Source organism: Phalangium opilio, unplaced genomic scaffold (assembly GCF_054372755.1).
Source record: "Phalangium opilio isolate 3A_F unplaced genomic scaffold, DU_Popi_V2 ptg001170l_1, whole genome shotgun sequence".
NCBI lineage: Eukaryota > Metazoa > Arthropoda > Arachnida > Opiliones > Phalangiidae > Phalangium > Phalangium opilio.
Genome location: NW_028324255.1, coordinates 13944060 through 13958506, shown reverse-complemented (window position 1 = coordinate 13958506; position 14447 = coordinate 13944060). Strand labels below are relative to the sequence as shown.

At 35.6% G+C, this 14447-nt stretch overlaps 1 protein-coding gene across 3 annotated transcripts; it reads right to left on the bottom strand.

Moving 5' to 3' along the window:
• Positions 1-12100: 12100 nt before the first annotated feature.
• Positions 12101-13826, bottom strand: LOC149587423 (uncharacterized). 3 transcript variants are annotated; one of them, XM_089863396.1, is made up of 8 exons: positions 13701-13826; positions 13465-13585; positions 13245-13396; positions 13011-13182; positions 12874-12948; positions 12718-12817; positions 12423-12640; positions 12101-12342 (listed from the first exon to the last, which is right to left on the bottom strand). In XM_089863396.1, the coding sequence occupies exons 1-8, from the start codon at positions 13711-13713 to the stop codon at positions 12291-12293; spliced, it is 903 nt and encodes a 300-aa protein (XP_089719522.1). In that variant the 5' UTR covers positions 13714-13826; the 3' UTR covers positions 12101-12290. The 3 variants fall into 3 exon arrangements, with proteins under 3 accessions (XP_089719522.1, XP_089719523.1, XP_089719521.1); XM_089863397.1 differs by lacking the exon at positions 13701-13826 and adding an exon at positions 13665-13700; XM_089863395.1 differs by lacking the exon at positions 13701-13826 and having other exon boundaries at positions 13465-13637.
• Positions 13827-14447: the final 621 nt, after the last annotated feature.

The window sequence follows — 14447 nt, the reverse complement described above, 5'->3', positions numbered from 1 at the left end:
CGCGAAGAGAAAAAATTTTCCTCTCGAGAGAGAACTGTGATAAATGGCCACTGCCAAGATAATCTGATGTTTCCTGGTAGTAGGTAGCATAACAAAGTCTTAGACTCTTAGCAGTGTAAGTAAATATATTTCTGCTACTACTGCGTTCTTGGAAAAAAGGGGATGGGTTGACAGTTTCTGGGGTCAAAAAAAATTTCTTTCTCTATTCAACAATGTGTCACGTGTGTTTCTACAAAGAAGTGGCAGTCGGATTCTAGGAATCGAGGGATTGATCACTCGGTCTTATTACCAATGTCATAATATGTTTTAATTTCACCATTTCTAAGAATCTTGGAACTCGCTTAGAATTGATACTATTATTGCTGTTTCCAGTTTTGGCATTGATTTCCCGGATACTCCAAGAAAAAAATACTAAAATTTGTTTCTCTGCTGACAGTTTGTGTAATTGAATAAGGTGGGTTTTGTGGGGCTATCCACTCTCATTAATAAATCTTCTTTTTATGGACAATATATTTACTACCCAATTATTTAACAGACTGTTTGTTATAGTTTTGAATAAAGATTAAGTCGTTTTGAAATTTAATTATGAAGTATTAACAAACTTATTAAGCTAAATCCAGTTTCAAGTTAATTACTAAAATTTATCCAACAAATCACAACTTCTACTAAGACTTGTCTTTAAAACGATGAATATGATTAAACGAACTGCCTTGTCAAATTAAACCACAAAGAATATAAACAAGGAAAATTAAATCGCGATTTTATTTTTAATTAAATACGACACGCGTAAAAGGTAGATTTTGATCCCCCTTCCACTTAAGACCCTACCCCTTAATTGTGTGACGTAGTTTATATATGGTCCATTACTTAAATCAGGTTTCTAATAATTCTAAACATTAAATGTGGTTTTTGTACATTTGCAAACACCTCCTGTAAAATATACAGACAAGTTAGCTGTTTTTTTTTCGTTTGCGCAAGCTGAATTTTAAAACACAGGTTTATAGTTAAATTTGCAAAAGCAATACTCTTAAATTTCGAAAACTAAAGGGTTGTATAATTTACAGGTTTTGAAATCTATAGTAAAGTTTACAAATATTTGTTGGTTTTACAAGATTACTAAAGATCTGTACTAACTGAAATACAAAAAAATAAGTGTTTTTGTACGCTTACATACATTTTACGTAAAATCTAAAGTATAAACTGCAAATTTTACTAGGAGTAGTGAAAACAGCAAAAAATATTGTCAATATAGCAGAAGCAAACAGTATCTTATGAAGTACGAACATGTTGTATTTTTAAAATCGCAGAAACCTTTGTTAATGACGAAAAACTTCTCTAAACTGTATTTTTTTTCTGTGGAAATAACAGACATTTCTCTCAGTGTATAAAGCTCTGTTTCATTTCAATATTCCAAGAACATCTCTTGATATTAATATTTCAAATTTTGTGTTTACGTTTTAATTCAGCTTCAATGCATTTATATATAGGGTAAACGAAAAATTTAACTTTCATAGTTTCAATGGATGTTAACGCTTACTTTTTAAGTAACTGTTGTTCGAAGTGGATCCATGAATTAAGAATTCCATGGGCTAAAGCAAAATTAGCCTTGATTCATCTTCTCCTTGAGGAGGTCTTTACGGTTTAGAGTGAGCCGAAAGTTAAATACACATTTAAATGATATATATTGGGCCTTTAATAGGAATAATGAGGATATATAGTAAAGGATTAGACACTTTAACCTTTACAAATGAAATTGCAAGATTTATGTGAAAAATAACGTTGTGGTTTCTTTACCGTCATTTTATTTTAAAATTCTAAGGGAGCGGTAGCTCCCTTAGATAAGGCCTGATGACGGCTCAAATGTATACGGAAGGTTTTTGGATTGGTTGTAACTTTTTTCGTATTAAGTTTATTGTTTTGAAATTTTTTTACTGAACTAAAATCCGGGCCCTTAATATGTGGTAAAAATTTCAAGATGATCCATCCAATAGTTTATTTTATAAAGCATAAAGTTGCTAAGGGTGGTTTTCATTTCCATAAATTTAATCACAGATTTCGGCGAAAAACTAGATAATCTCCATAGAAATAACATGGGAAATTTTCCAAACTTACCCATTTTGTAACTACCCTTACAAAAATAACTATACGTTTGATAGATTTGAAAACGGTCTTAAATGAAAGCCCCATTCTTAAAGTGGGCGCCAATTTTTGTTTCATTAAGAAAAACAAAGTTTAAGTATTGTTTTTAATAGTTTTAAGTACCTGCTCCGAATTACGTGGTTTACCTTTAAACTGTGGAACTTAAGACTTTTTGCTTGGGTTAAGTAATAAAGAAAGTCATTCTAGGACTTACGTCGTTTTACTTCGGTTAATCAAATTGGTAGGGCAATTAGCTAGCTTAATTGTCATTATAACTTTTGCGCGTCCAAATAATTTAGTTGCGAAGTACAGATTAAACTGAATTAAACAAAATATGCAATTAAATATAATTAAACAAAATAAGCAAATAAAGATAATTACCAATTATAGGTAATTAAATTTTTTTCACGAGTCTAAACTATAACATCTGTTTGTGTACAAGTCTACGGAATCTGTTTAAGCGCAGACCTACAGAATATTTTTGTGCAAAGGGGTATAAAATCTCTTTGTGCAGAGGCCTATGCAATCTTTTTGTGCACAAGTCAGTGGCATATTTTTGTTTCCAGGTCTATGGAATCTTTTCGTGCACAGGCCTATGAAATATTGTTTTACACAGGCCTATGGTATATTGTTTTACACAGGCCTATGGTATAGTGTTTTACACAGGTCTACGGAATGTTTTTGTGCAAATCTGCATGGAATCCTTTTGAGTATAGGAGTATGGAATCTTCTGTGCACAGGTCTATGGAATTTTTTGTTCATGGGTCTATGGTATATTTATGTGCACAAGTTTGAAGAATCTTTATGTGCACAAGTTGAAGAATCTTTACGTGCACACAAGTCTGATGAATCTTTACGTGCACACAAGTCTGAAGAATCTTTACGCGCACACAAGTCTGAAGAATCTTTACGCGCACACAAGTCTGAAGAATCTTTACGCGCACACAAGTCTGAAGAATCTTTACGCGCACACAAGTCTGAAGAATCTTTACGCGCACACAAGTCTGAAGAATCTTTACGCGCACACAAGTCTGAAGAATCTTTACGTGCACACAAGTCTGAAGAATCTTTACGTGCACACAAGTCTGAAGAATCTTTACGCGCACACAAGTCTGAAGAATCTTTACGCGCACACAAGTCTGAAGAATCTTTACGCGCACACAAGTCTGAAGAATCTTTACGTGCACACAAGTGTGAAGAATCTTTACGTGCACACAAGTGTGAAGAATCTTTACGTGCACACAAGTCTGAAGAATCTTTACGTGCACACAAGTCTGAAGAATCTTTACGTGCACACAAGTCTGAAGAATCTTTACGTGCACACAAGTCTGAAAAATCTTTACGCGCACACAAGTCTGAAGAATCTTTACGTGCACACAAGTCTGAAGAATCTTTATGTGCCCAAGTGAAAAATCGTTATTTGTACAGGTCTACGACTTCTGTTTGTGCACAGGTCTACGACTTCTGTGTGTGCACAGGTCTATGGAATCTGATTTGCTCATTTCTATGACATCTCTTTTTGCGCAAGTCAATAACATTTGTTTGTACAGTACACAAGACTAAAACATCTGTTTGTGCACAAGACTAAAATATCTGATTGTGCACAAGACTAAAATATCTGATTGTGCACAAGTCTAAATCATCTGTTTGTGCACAAGTCTAAATCATCTGTTTGTGAACAAGTCTATAACACCTGTTTGTGAGCAATTCTATAACACCTGTTTGTGAGCAATTCTATAACACCTGTTTGTGAGCAATTCTATAACACCTGTTTGTGAGCAATTCTATAACACCTGTTTGTGAGCAATTCTATAACACCTGTTTGTGAGCAATTCTATAACACCTGTTTGTGAGCAATTCTATAACACCTGTTTGTGAGCAATTCTATAACACCTGTTTGTGAGCAATTCTATAACACCTGTTTGTGAGCAATTCTATAACACCTGTGAGTGAACAAGTCTATAACACCTGTGTGTGAACAAGTCTATAACATCTCTTTGTGCACAAGTCTATAACATCTGTTTATTCACAAGTCTATAACATCTGTTTATTCACAAGTCTATGACATCTGTTTGTGCACACGCGAGTGACTTCTATCTGAGCAAGGGTCTACGGAATATTTTTGAGCACGGGTCTTCGGATTATTTTTGTGCAAATGGGTTTGCAATCTTTTTGAGCATTAGGGTTTGAAATCTGTTTGAGCATAGGGGTATTGAAAATGTTTGTGCATAACTCTATGGAATCTGATGTGCACATGTCTATAACATCTCTTTTTGCGCGAGTCTACGACATTTCTTTGTGCACAAGCCTGTGATTTCTATTTGTGCACAAGTGTACGAAATATTTTTATGCAAAGGTGTACGGAATATTTTTGTACACAGGTTTTCGGAATATTTTTGTGCACAGGTGTACGAACTGTTTTTGTTCACAAGTGTACGGAATATTTTTGTGCATAGGTGTACGAAATATTATGGTGAAAATGGATTTGGAATATTTTTGTGCACAGGTGTACGGAATATTTTTGTGAAAATGGATACCGAATATTTTTGTGCACAGGTGTACGTGATATTTTTGTGCACAGGTTTTCGGAATATTTTTGTGCACAGGTTTTCGGAATATTTTTGTGCACAGGTGTACGAACTGTTTTTGTTCACAAGTGTACGGAATATTTTTGTGCATAGGTGTACGAAATATTATGGTGAAAATGGATTTGGAATATTTTTGTGCACAGGTGTACGGAATATTTTTGTGAAAATGGATACCGAATATTTTTGTGCACATGTGTACGTGATATTTTTGTGCACAGGTGAACGTGATATTTTTGTGCAAATGGGTAAGGGAAATTGCATAGGGATATGGAATGTTTTTGTGCAGAGGTCCATGGAATATTTTTGTGTACAGGTATATGACTCATGTTTGTGCACAAATCTATAGAATGTTTTGTACACCGGTCTAGGACATATGGATGTGCACAAGTCTGTAGCATCAGTCTGTGCAAAAGTCTAAGGGATGTGTTTTTGCACAAACATTCGACATTTTTCACAAGTCTATGGTATTAGTGTGTGTACAGGTCTACAAAATATATTTGTGCACAAATCTACGGAATCTCTTGTGCAAATGTCGATGACATCTCTTTTTGAGCAAGTCTATGAAATCGGTTTTTACACAAGCATGTGACATCTGTTTGTGCACAAGTCTATAACATCGGATTGTGCAAAAACCGTGTGACTTTGCAGGTCCAAGGCATGTTTTTGTGCACAGGTCCATGGAATATTTTTGTACACAGGTCTATGTCACATGTTTATACAAAAGCCAATAGAATATTTTGTGCATAGGTCAGTGGAATCTTTTTGTGCACAGTTTTAGAAATATTTTGGCGCGCAAGGGACCGTCCATAAACTACGTCACGCAAAAAATGGCATTTTCTGAACCCCCGTCCCCCTCAGATCACGCTTCGTCACGTTTTCTAACACCCCTCCCCTGAAAACCACGTCATATTTCTTTAACCCCCCCCCCCCTCAACGAACTATGATTTGTCTTATTTTACCAATTCAATTCGATTAATTTAAAGAGATTCTTCTTGAGGCATGATATGGGTTCCACTCAGAAATGTTTTGCTCGACTTGACAGTCAAAGTTCATTTTTGTTTAAGCTTTAACAAATATCGTTTTCCCATGATTGAGCTTTAGAACTTTAATGTATGGATGTGCTTTTTCATATCCTTCCAAAATATTTCCATAAAGCGTAGTTAAAGGGGCACACTTCATAGTTTTCGACATTGTCACTTAAAAGCCTTAAGGCTAATCGAGCTAGGGATTCAGATTTTAAAAATGTGCGAAAAAAAGGAAGCATTTAAATCGAATGGAGGATCCGATTGATCCTCGCTAATGCGGAAAAGCAGTGACATTAGAGAGTTTAAGCTGACACTTCATTTAGCAGTCCTTATGCGTACGTGTAAGCTAGCTCTCCAGTGAAAGTGTCAATCGACCTCTAACTGACTTCGCAATGAAATTAATTTTAAATGTGACGTCACGCATCGAAGGACCCCTCCTACCCCTTCGTCACGGACCGTCACAAACTTACAAACCCACTCCCCCTAAGAGTGTGACGTAGTTTATGGACGGTCCCCCGGAGGTCTAGAGAATATTTCTGTGCGCTAAGGGTATGAAATCTTCATGTACCAAGGTCTATGGAATCTTTAGCGCGCAGGTCTAAGGGATCTGTTTGTGCACAAGTCTACGGGATCTGTTTGTACACAATTATATGACATGTGTTTTCACAAGTCTACGGGATCTGTTTGTACACAATTATATGACATGTGTTTTCACAAGTCTATGGTATCTGTATGTATACAGCTCTACGAAATATGTTTGTGCACAGACAGGGTGACCACAACAAAGCCTTGTAATAGTTATAGGAAAATTGGAAATTTACAATTGATTTACAGGAAATTATAGGAGACTAGCTGTTACCCGCGGCATCGCTTGAGTGTAGTAAGAACTTCCATCAAGTATGGGTACACTTAACTGATTCGACTAATATTTTTGTAGTATCCTAGGAGCGAAGACACTCGGCGTCGGCCATCAGCTCGTCGGGACATTTTTTATTGCTTTACACGCAGACATTCTATAAAGAAGGGCTATTAAATATCTGGTCGCCATTTAAAATGGTGACAACAAATCGATCCCGAAAGACCATTCTGCCCGTCTATAGGTTAATGGAATCCAGTGAACTAAATATTTGTAAAATCGGTTGAAACGCGCGGACTTTCTAACAAAGAGAAAATTTGTTACATTTCTGGGTGCCATTTATTAAGGTGGCGGCGGATTGGATTAATCTTTCTTAGTACGCGCCTACTATTTACGAGTAACGTTCCTCCAAATTTTCACCCTTGTGGGGCCAGCGGTTTGGGCTGGGCGATGATTATCAGTCAGTTTGTAAGTCAGTCGGGACTTTGATTTATATAGATATAGATGTATAATTTAAAAAAAAACAGGAAAAGACAAGAGAACTACTCTTGAAAAAAATAACAAAATATAGGTTGCAAATGCTTTGAAAGAAATAAGACAAGATTTACAAAAGAACTTTGGTTTAATTATAACCATAAATTCGTAAGATATGTTACATAAATTTGTCACTGGTTACTGAGAGCTTGTCTCGAAGTGACATAAATGAAACGTCGTAGATTCTCGTAAAGTGACGCCTAATGAGGCCCTGCCAAAGGCTTAGTACAGACTAAATAGGAAGATGGAGCAGAAAATCGCGTGTAGTCAATTCTCGCGTCGTTCTCGAACTAGCTCTCATTAAGTCTCTAGCATTTCGAAATATAGGAAGTGTCATACTTATGGAACGTAATCTTAGAAACATATGCTATAACTTTAAAGCATCACGGACTTCCGTGACAAATATTTTTAGAGGCTTCCATAGCTTTAGCTACATACATCATGGAATACTAAACTTAAACTTAAAACACGATCGGAATATCTGAATCACAGAAGCGTTAGCCTGTATTGTAAATCCACGGTGGCTGATTGCTAGTAGCTAGTGGAAATCGGCATTACTTTCTGTCAAATTTCTGTTTTGAGTGATATATAACAAACCAAAAGTGAGACTGCACAAAATATCTACAATTTCAAAAATAGGAAAATATAAGAAAATTATCGATATTATAGGAACTAATAGGAAGACATCCGAAAATAGGAAAAATTATAAAATTTAGGAAATATGGTCACCCAGCACAGGTCTATGGAATATGTTTGTGCACAGGTGTATAGATTGTTTTTGTACACAGGTCTACGTAATAATTTTTTAGCCTAAGTCTTCGGAATCTATATGTATTATTGCATCCACTGAGCTTTGCACATGAAAACGACGGGAAGGCAATTTGAGTTGGACTGGGCGTTGAAGCAATCAAGATTAATACTTCTATAATAGATGGTTAGGGCCTTGTTAGTTCAAACGCGGTAACTAATAAACGCGCAACACCACAAGACTTAAATGGAGCGCCTGATTTTCAGAATAAGTTTTAAAATACTAGTTTCTAAACAGTTTTAATTTAATTTAATATTAAGACTGAAGTGACAGATATTAATAAAAACTGTCTTTGTACACAAAGACGCTAAAAAGGAAGAGATAAGTGTAGAAAATTAACTGTTTGAAGTAACAGATATTCAAATTTTCATTTTTGAAGACGTGATTATAAAACATCAATTATTTGAAAAAATTTCTTATCTTAGTTTTTTTCACAAAAATTTCAGAGAAACTACCTTAATACTACTTTTTATTTTCTAGAAACATTTGCTTCGAGGAAGTTCAAATACTCGGATATCTGAAAAATAGAGCTAGAAGAATTTATTTTTATATTTTAAAATTGAAAATATTGCGAACCGAAAATTACATTCGCCCTTTGACTGTGATGTTGTTATTAGAGTCAAAAAGATCTGTAGCTTGATCGTGATCTTTTGAGAGATATACATCACGTCAATTTTTGAAACTTCGAAAACTTTAAAATTAACGAACAGGTTTTGTTAAGTTTTCATGCTTGTTTTATTTTGTCTGCTATCAACGATTTTCTGTCCATTTTATTCTCATTATAGGCCCGAATACTCAAACTAACTCTAAATTTTAAAAATAAAATAAAATGCATACGTGTTCTATTTCTCAAATGATGCACATGTTTGAGGATAAAATATTTTACTTAAGGAATTTTGGTGAAAAAAACTAAGATAAGAAATTTTTTCAAATAATTGATGTTTTATAATCACGTCTTCAAAAATGAAAATTTGAATATCTGTTACTTCAAACAGTTAATTTTCTACACTTATCTCTTCCTTTTTAGCGTCTTTGTGTACAAAGACAGTTTTTATTAATAAAAAGTAGAGATCAGGTACAATTTACTGTTGACACCACAGTAACGTTTCTGTTAAACTAACTATACTATAATTGTACATATATCAGGTTTTTAATTGCAAGAGAGAGTAGGGGTGACGGTATAGAACCAAAAATTTTACCCCCCTTCTTTCCCCCTTCCAGGGGGGGGGTAAAATTTTTCGTTCTATACCTTCACCCTTTAGGGGGGGAATTGAGGGGGGGAATTGATGACGTCACGTGGGGGGATGAGATTGAAGTGGGGGATTTATGACGTCACGTGATGGTTTTGGCGGGAAATTTGAATTGTTGAGCCACCTGGTGGTGGTTTTCTTGATGACGTCACGTGGCTGGTACCTATAGGGATAGGCTTATGCTATTGTAGGTTTTTGCTATGGTAGATCCTGGTAGGCTTATGCTATGGTAGATTCTGAAAGGTAGGCTTATGCTAGGTTATTCCATGGAATATCTTGAAAGATAGGCTTATGCTAGGCTTATTCTATGTTAGATCCTGGGTGGTTTATGCAATTATAGATCTTGAAATATAGGTTTATGATAGGCTTATTCTATGGTTATCGTGAATGATAGGCTTATGCTATATTAGATCATGAAAAAGAGAGACTTATTATATGGTAGATCCTGGCAAGCTTATGCTGTATTAGATTCTTTGGTAAATGCTGCAAAAATATACTCTTATGCTAGGTTATTCTATGGTAGATCCTAGGCGTTTTTACAATAGCTTCGTACATGCATTTTATAACTTGTTCATTCAAAAGGTTGTAGTGAAATTTCATAAAACTAAATTTCTCGTTCAGTTTCCCTGCCTCGGCCTTTGTTAGAGTGAAGATGCTACCCTCGTTGAATACTATCTTCCCCTAGATAAAGGTTACTTTTATTTTCAAGTTTAAGTAACGATAATTACCCAAGTCGCCAGTTTCCAACGCTGAATAGATCTCCGTCCACTCCTCCATAAATTCCTTCAAAACGTCTTCCAAGATGCTAACAATGGTTCCATCCATCCTTTTTTTGTCAAATGTAGATTTGGCTCGTATCACCCCGAAAACGGCGTAACTTTCATGCCCATAGTCTAACGAGTGCATTTGCGCGGTTTTCTTCAGAGTACGGGTTGATATTTAGCTTGAGGGTATATTGACTGATGCTTGTCTTTTTTATTGTCCTTTATTGGCTACATACAAGGTGGTTTAGGACCTTAAAAGGGGGCGTGGCTAAAGCGTAACGAATGGAATTTATCCCCATCGGCTTTTTATTTATAGGTAAATACGACCAGACGCGTTTTAATGACGTCACGTGTCTAAATCTTAGGCTTATGCTATAGTAATTCTTGAAACATAGGCTTTTGCTAGGTTTATTCTTGGTAAATGCTGAAAAATATAGCTAGAACCCTTCCATCTTTACCCCAGCGGGGATTCGAAAATCGGCACGGTCGCTCCATTGTTAGTCTTCATGCTCGGTTTTCAGTTCGCTAGAACTCTTTTAGATGGAAGTCAGCCTTTAAGGTGATAGTTTTCAATCATTGGTGATTTTGAAGGGGAAAAGCTTATGATTTATCTATAACAGTACAATGCGGATGCACCGTGAAAATATTAATGAACAAATAGTAATATCTGTGTGTCTTATATGAACACACATATTGCCATGCCAAAATGAGAAATTTCATTCTCTCTTTAAAATTTCTCACATATCAAGCCATGACTATTCTAAGAATCGGAACAACTTTCTATGCAATAAAAAGTTCAGAGGTTACACAAAGAAAGAACTCAAGTTTGGGTGTTTTACAGAATTCTTTCTCTTTCAAACGATTCTGCGCATAAGTCCATGTTATAAATTTGTAAGATGCGATATGTATGCATCGGCATAAGTCTATGTTGTAAACTCATCGAGGGGATATTTTAAAAGAAAGTACTCGCTTGACGCCCCGGATATTACAATTATAACGTAAGAAAATTGATTGAAGTAAGGATTAAGGGTTATATTTTTTGTTAGGACATCGAGGGGCTATTCACTCTGATTTTCTGAACTTTTAATGGGTATTTACGGGTATTTTGTTTTACTGATAAAGGATGCGCATCATGGGGGTACTCACTCACGTTTTCCGTTCGTGTCACACTATTATAATTATAATAGGAGTAAAAAAAATGAAGTAAACATTTCAAAACAGTTTTTGGTAGTGCATCGCGGGGCTAATCACTCAATTTTTCTGTACGCCTGTTAAGAACGGTAAGATGTGGCTACTATTACGAGCCCAGACCTTGGATCGTCTTGTTGTGGAAATAACAAATACTTGTTGTTCGTGTTTGGGTTGTTTTGAACAACATAAGAAATGAAAGCGAAAACGAAAGTGCAGTTGTACACGAGCACGGGAAATTTTGTTTTTGAAAAACACCCTTGATTTCACGGGACACTAACAGTTACGGACTTTCTATAAGTATTTGTTTATTATTATCACTTTCCTTTTTGGACTTCACTTTCACTTGTTTATTGGGCTCTTGGGCGAGGAAGAACTTTCACTTTATTATTGGGCTCTCAGGCGAGCAAGAAATTTCACTTTATTATTGGGCTCTCGGGCGAGCAAGAAATTTCACTTTTTTATTGGGCTCTCGAGCGAGCAAGAAATTTCACTTTATTATTGGGCTCTCGGGCGAGCAAGAAATTTCACTTTATTATTGGGCTCTCGGGCGAGCAAGAAATTTCACTTTATTATTGGGCTCTCGGGCGAGCAAGAAATTTCACTTTTTTATTTGGCTCTCGGGCGAGCAAGAAATTTCACTCTTTTATTTGGCTCTCGGGCGATCAAGAACTTTCACTTTTTTATTGGGTTCTCGTGCGAGCATTATTGGACTGATGTGCGAGAATAATTTTCGGGCACAAGGGCGTGCAATTTCATTTTCAGTCTAATGCTGAATGTTTTTTATTTTACTCATCTTAATTGAAGTTAATTCTCAATAAATTTTTCAACTTTTAAAAGGTTGAGTTGTTTGGAAATATTCTAAAGAATAACACGCAACATTATCCCCAAGAAATCACCACAGCTATAGCTCACAATATTTAAAAGTTTTCGCGCTTTTTAGCTGCACCGAATTCACAGCATAAATACACTAATTAAAAACGGGTAATTTGTTTTTCCCTCAGTTCCTCCTTTGAAGGGCCTTCAGTCATTCCCCTGGTTTTTGATATCCGAAGTGGATGATGCACATTGCAATGTTGCATAAACAAAGCCACTTTGGTAAACTGGTTTCCAGAAAGGACAATGCCACTTGCCAAAGTTAAATTTCCCGCGTATAGGCCATGAAACATTGGCTGGCTCTCCCATTTTCCCTATATCATTTTTGACATTCGATCACTAATTTTTTTCTTATGTTTTGTTTTCTAAAGTAAAATGTAAATAATCAAACTACCTTTGCGTGTTTCCGCCAGTACCCTCGCAACATTTCCACGTGTAAATAAGGGCAGTTCCTCGCTTGTGAATTTTGAAATTAAATTTTGCCCGACAATTTAAACATTTTTTGCCATAAGCTTTCTGAACCAGAGAAGTTAAAAATGGAGTATACACAAAGGAGAGATTTTCGTTTACGATCTCCTTGGCAGTTTGGTATTTAGGCTCCTGTGGGGGAGTCTAAAACAATACATTTCCAACAACACATTTTTAAAGCTGCTGCAAAGTGTTAATTTTAAAATTAATATGAAAATTACATCAGTGTATTCAATAATTAAATCTTCATAATCAGATTCGATTATAGCATCTTCCGTAAATTCATTTTCAAAATTTAGATCTGAATGCTCATCTTCATTACTGAAAAATGTATTTTATATCGAAAAAATTCATACTAATAAATTGAAATGCCCTACTCTATATTTTCCATAAGATCTCCTATAGCTTCCTGTTCAATTGGGTCAGCGTCTCTGTCACTTATTTCCTCTTCTCTAAGATAATAATTTTTCTTAATAATTTAATATTATGAATGTTTTAAATTAATGATGTTTACATTTCATCATCATCATCATCATCTTGTTCTTCTACTCTTCCAAACAAGGAACGTCTAGACCTTTTCCTTGAAGGTGGCTCTTCCTCTGTAGAGGTACCTGCCTTAGGTGTATCTATCAGTGGTGATTCCATGGCCAAGCCAAATTTTTTATATAATGGTGTTTCACATTTGTCTGTAGTTTAATAACAATGTTATAAAGCATGTTGAATTACAAAGTAGATGTTAAATATGTACCTTTTGGCTTAGCGTGTGTATATCTTGCAGTATTGGATGCAGTAAAAAACGGTGAAGTCATCATTTCGAATGTGCTTATTTGTTCAGTTTGCACTTGTTTGTCAATGACACTATTTTCAGTTTGAGTTGATTTGTGGTCATCTTCTTTAGTACTGCATGAATATACTCATTTTAAAATGGAAACACTAAGTAGCCTACTAGTAAGAACTGTAAATCTTACCCTAATTGGTTAAGTAGAAATGTAGCAAATTTATCATTATTTGAACCCATACCCATCCTAGCTCTCTCGGCTGTCCACCGTTGAAATAATAATTTCGAAAATTGCATTCTATGCGTAGTTTCTGGTAAATCAATAAACTCAAGTAAAATATAGCTAACCATAATTTTGAGCATGCATCTAGTTCTGCATTACTATATTACGAATTTTTCAATAAATCAATATAGAACATGGCAAACCTTTGGAAGCCATTTCAGTTAGATTTTTAAAAATCAAACTCTATAGGTTAATGGCAGTCCTCTGCCTTCGACTGTATTAAGCTCTATGGGGAAATAACATGGGATGCCTTTAGTCTATAATCCCTCTCGAATTTTTAATATATATGAATTCCTATTTATAAAAAAAAGCGGAATAACTAAAGAGTTTAAAATATACAATATAATGAATGGTAATATAATTACTTACTATTTGAAATGGCCGCAGTAAATCCCTTATAGACAGAGCAACAAGTGTTTCTAAATTTCACGGTTTCACCAACAAATTTCGCGCAACGACCGAACGAAAAAAATAACCAGCGTTAAGCCGTTAACCGATATCGCGTCCAACCGAAAGAAAAAATATAACAAGCCTAAACAGAATCGTTCCTAAACCAAAACTTTCCCACGCTCGGAGCCTCGGATGGGGAAAGAAATTCAAATAAACCCGGTACGAGAGAGAGGAAAGACGCGAGATTTACCAAAATTCGGACCCCCAAACCCAGCGCTTCTGCAAGCCACGGTTTCTGTTATATTTCTCAGTCCCTAATGTAAGGTCTTTGTACCACGTGACTCAATTGGCCAATGGGGGCTGATGTACATATTTCAAATAAAACGTACACGCCTCCTGAAGGTCTCGCCATCTAGCGTTAAAAATCGGTACTTTACGGAGTAGAGTATTCCTTTAAATCAGGTACGGCAGTGACATTCGAGATGAAATAGAATTGTGGA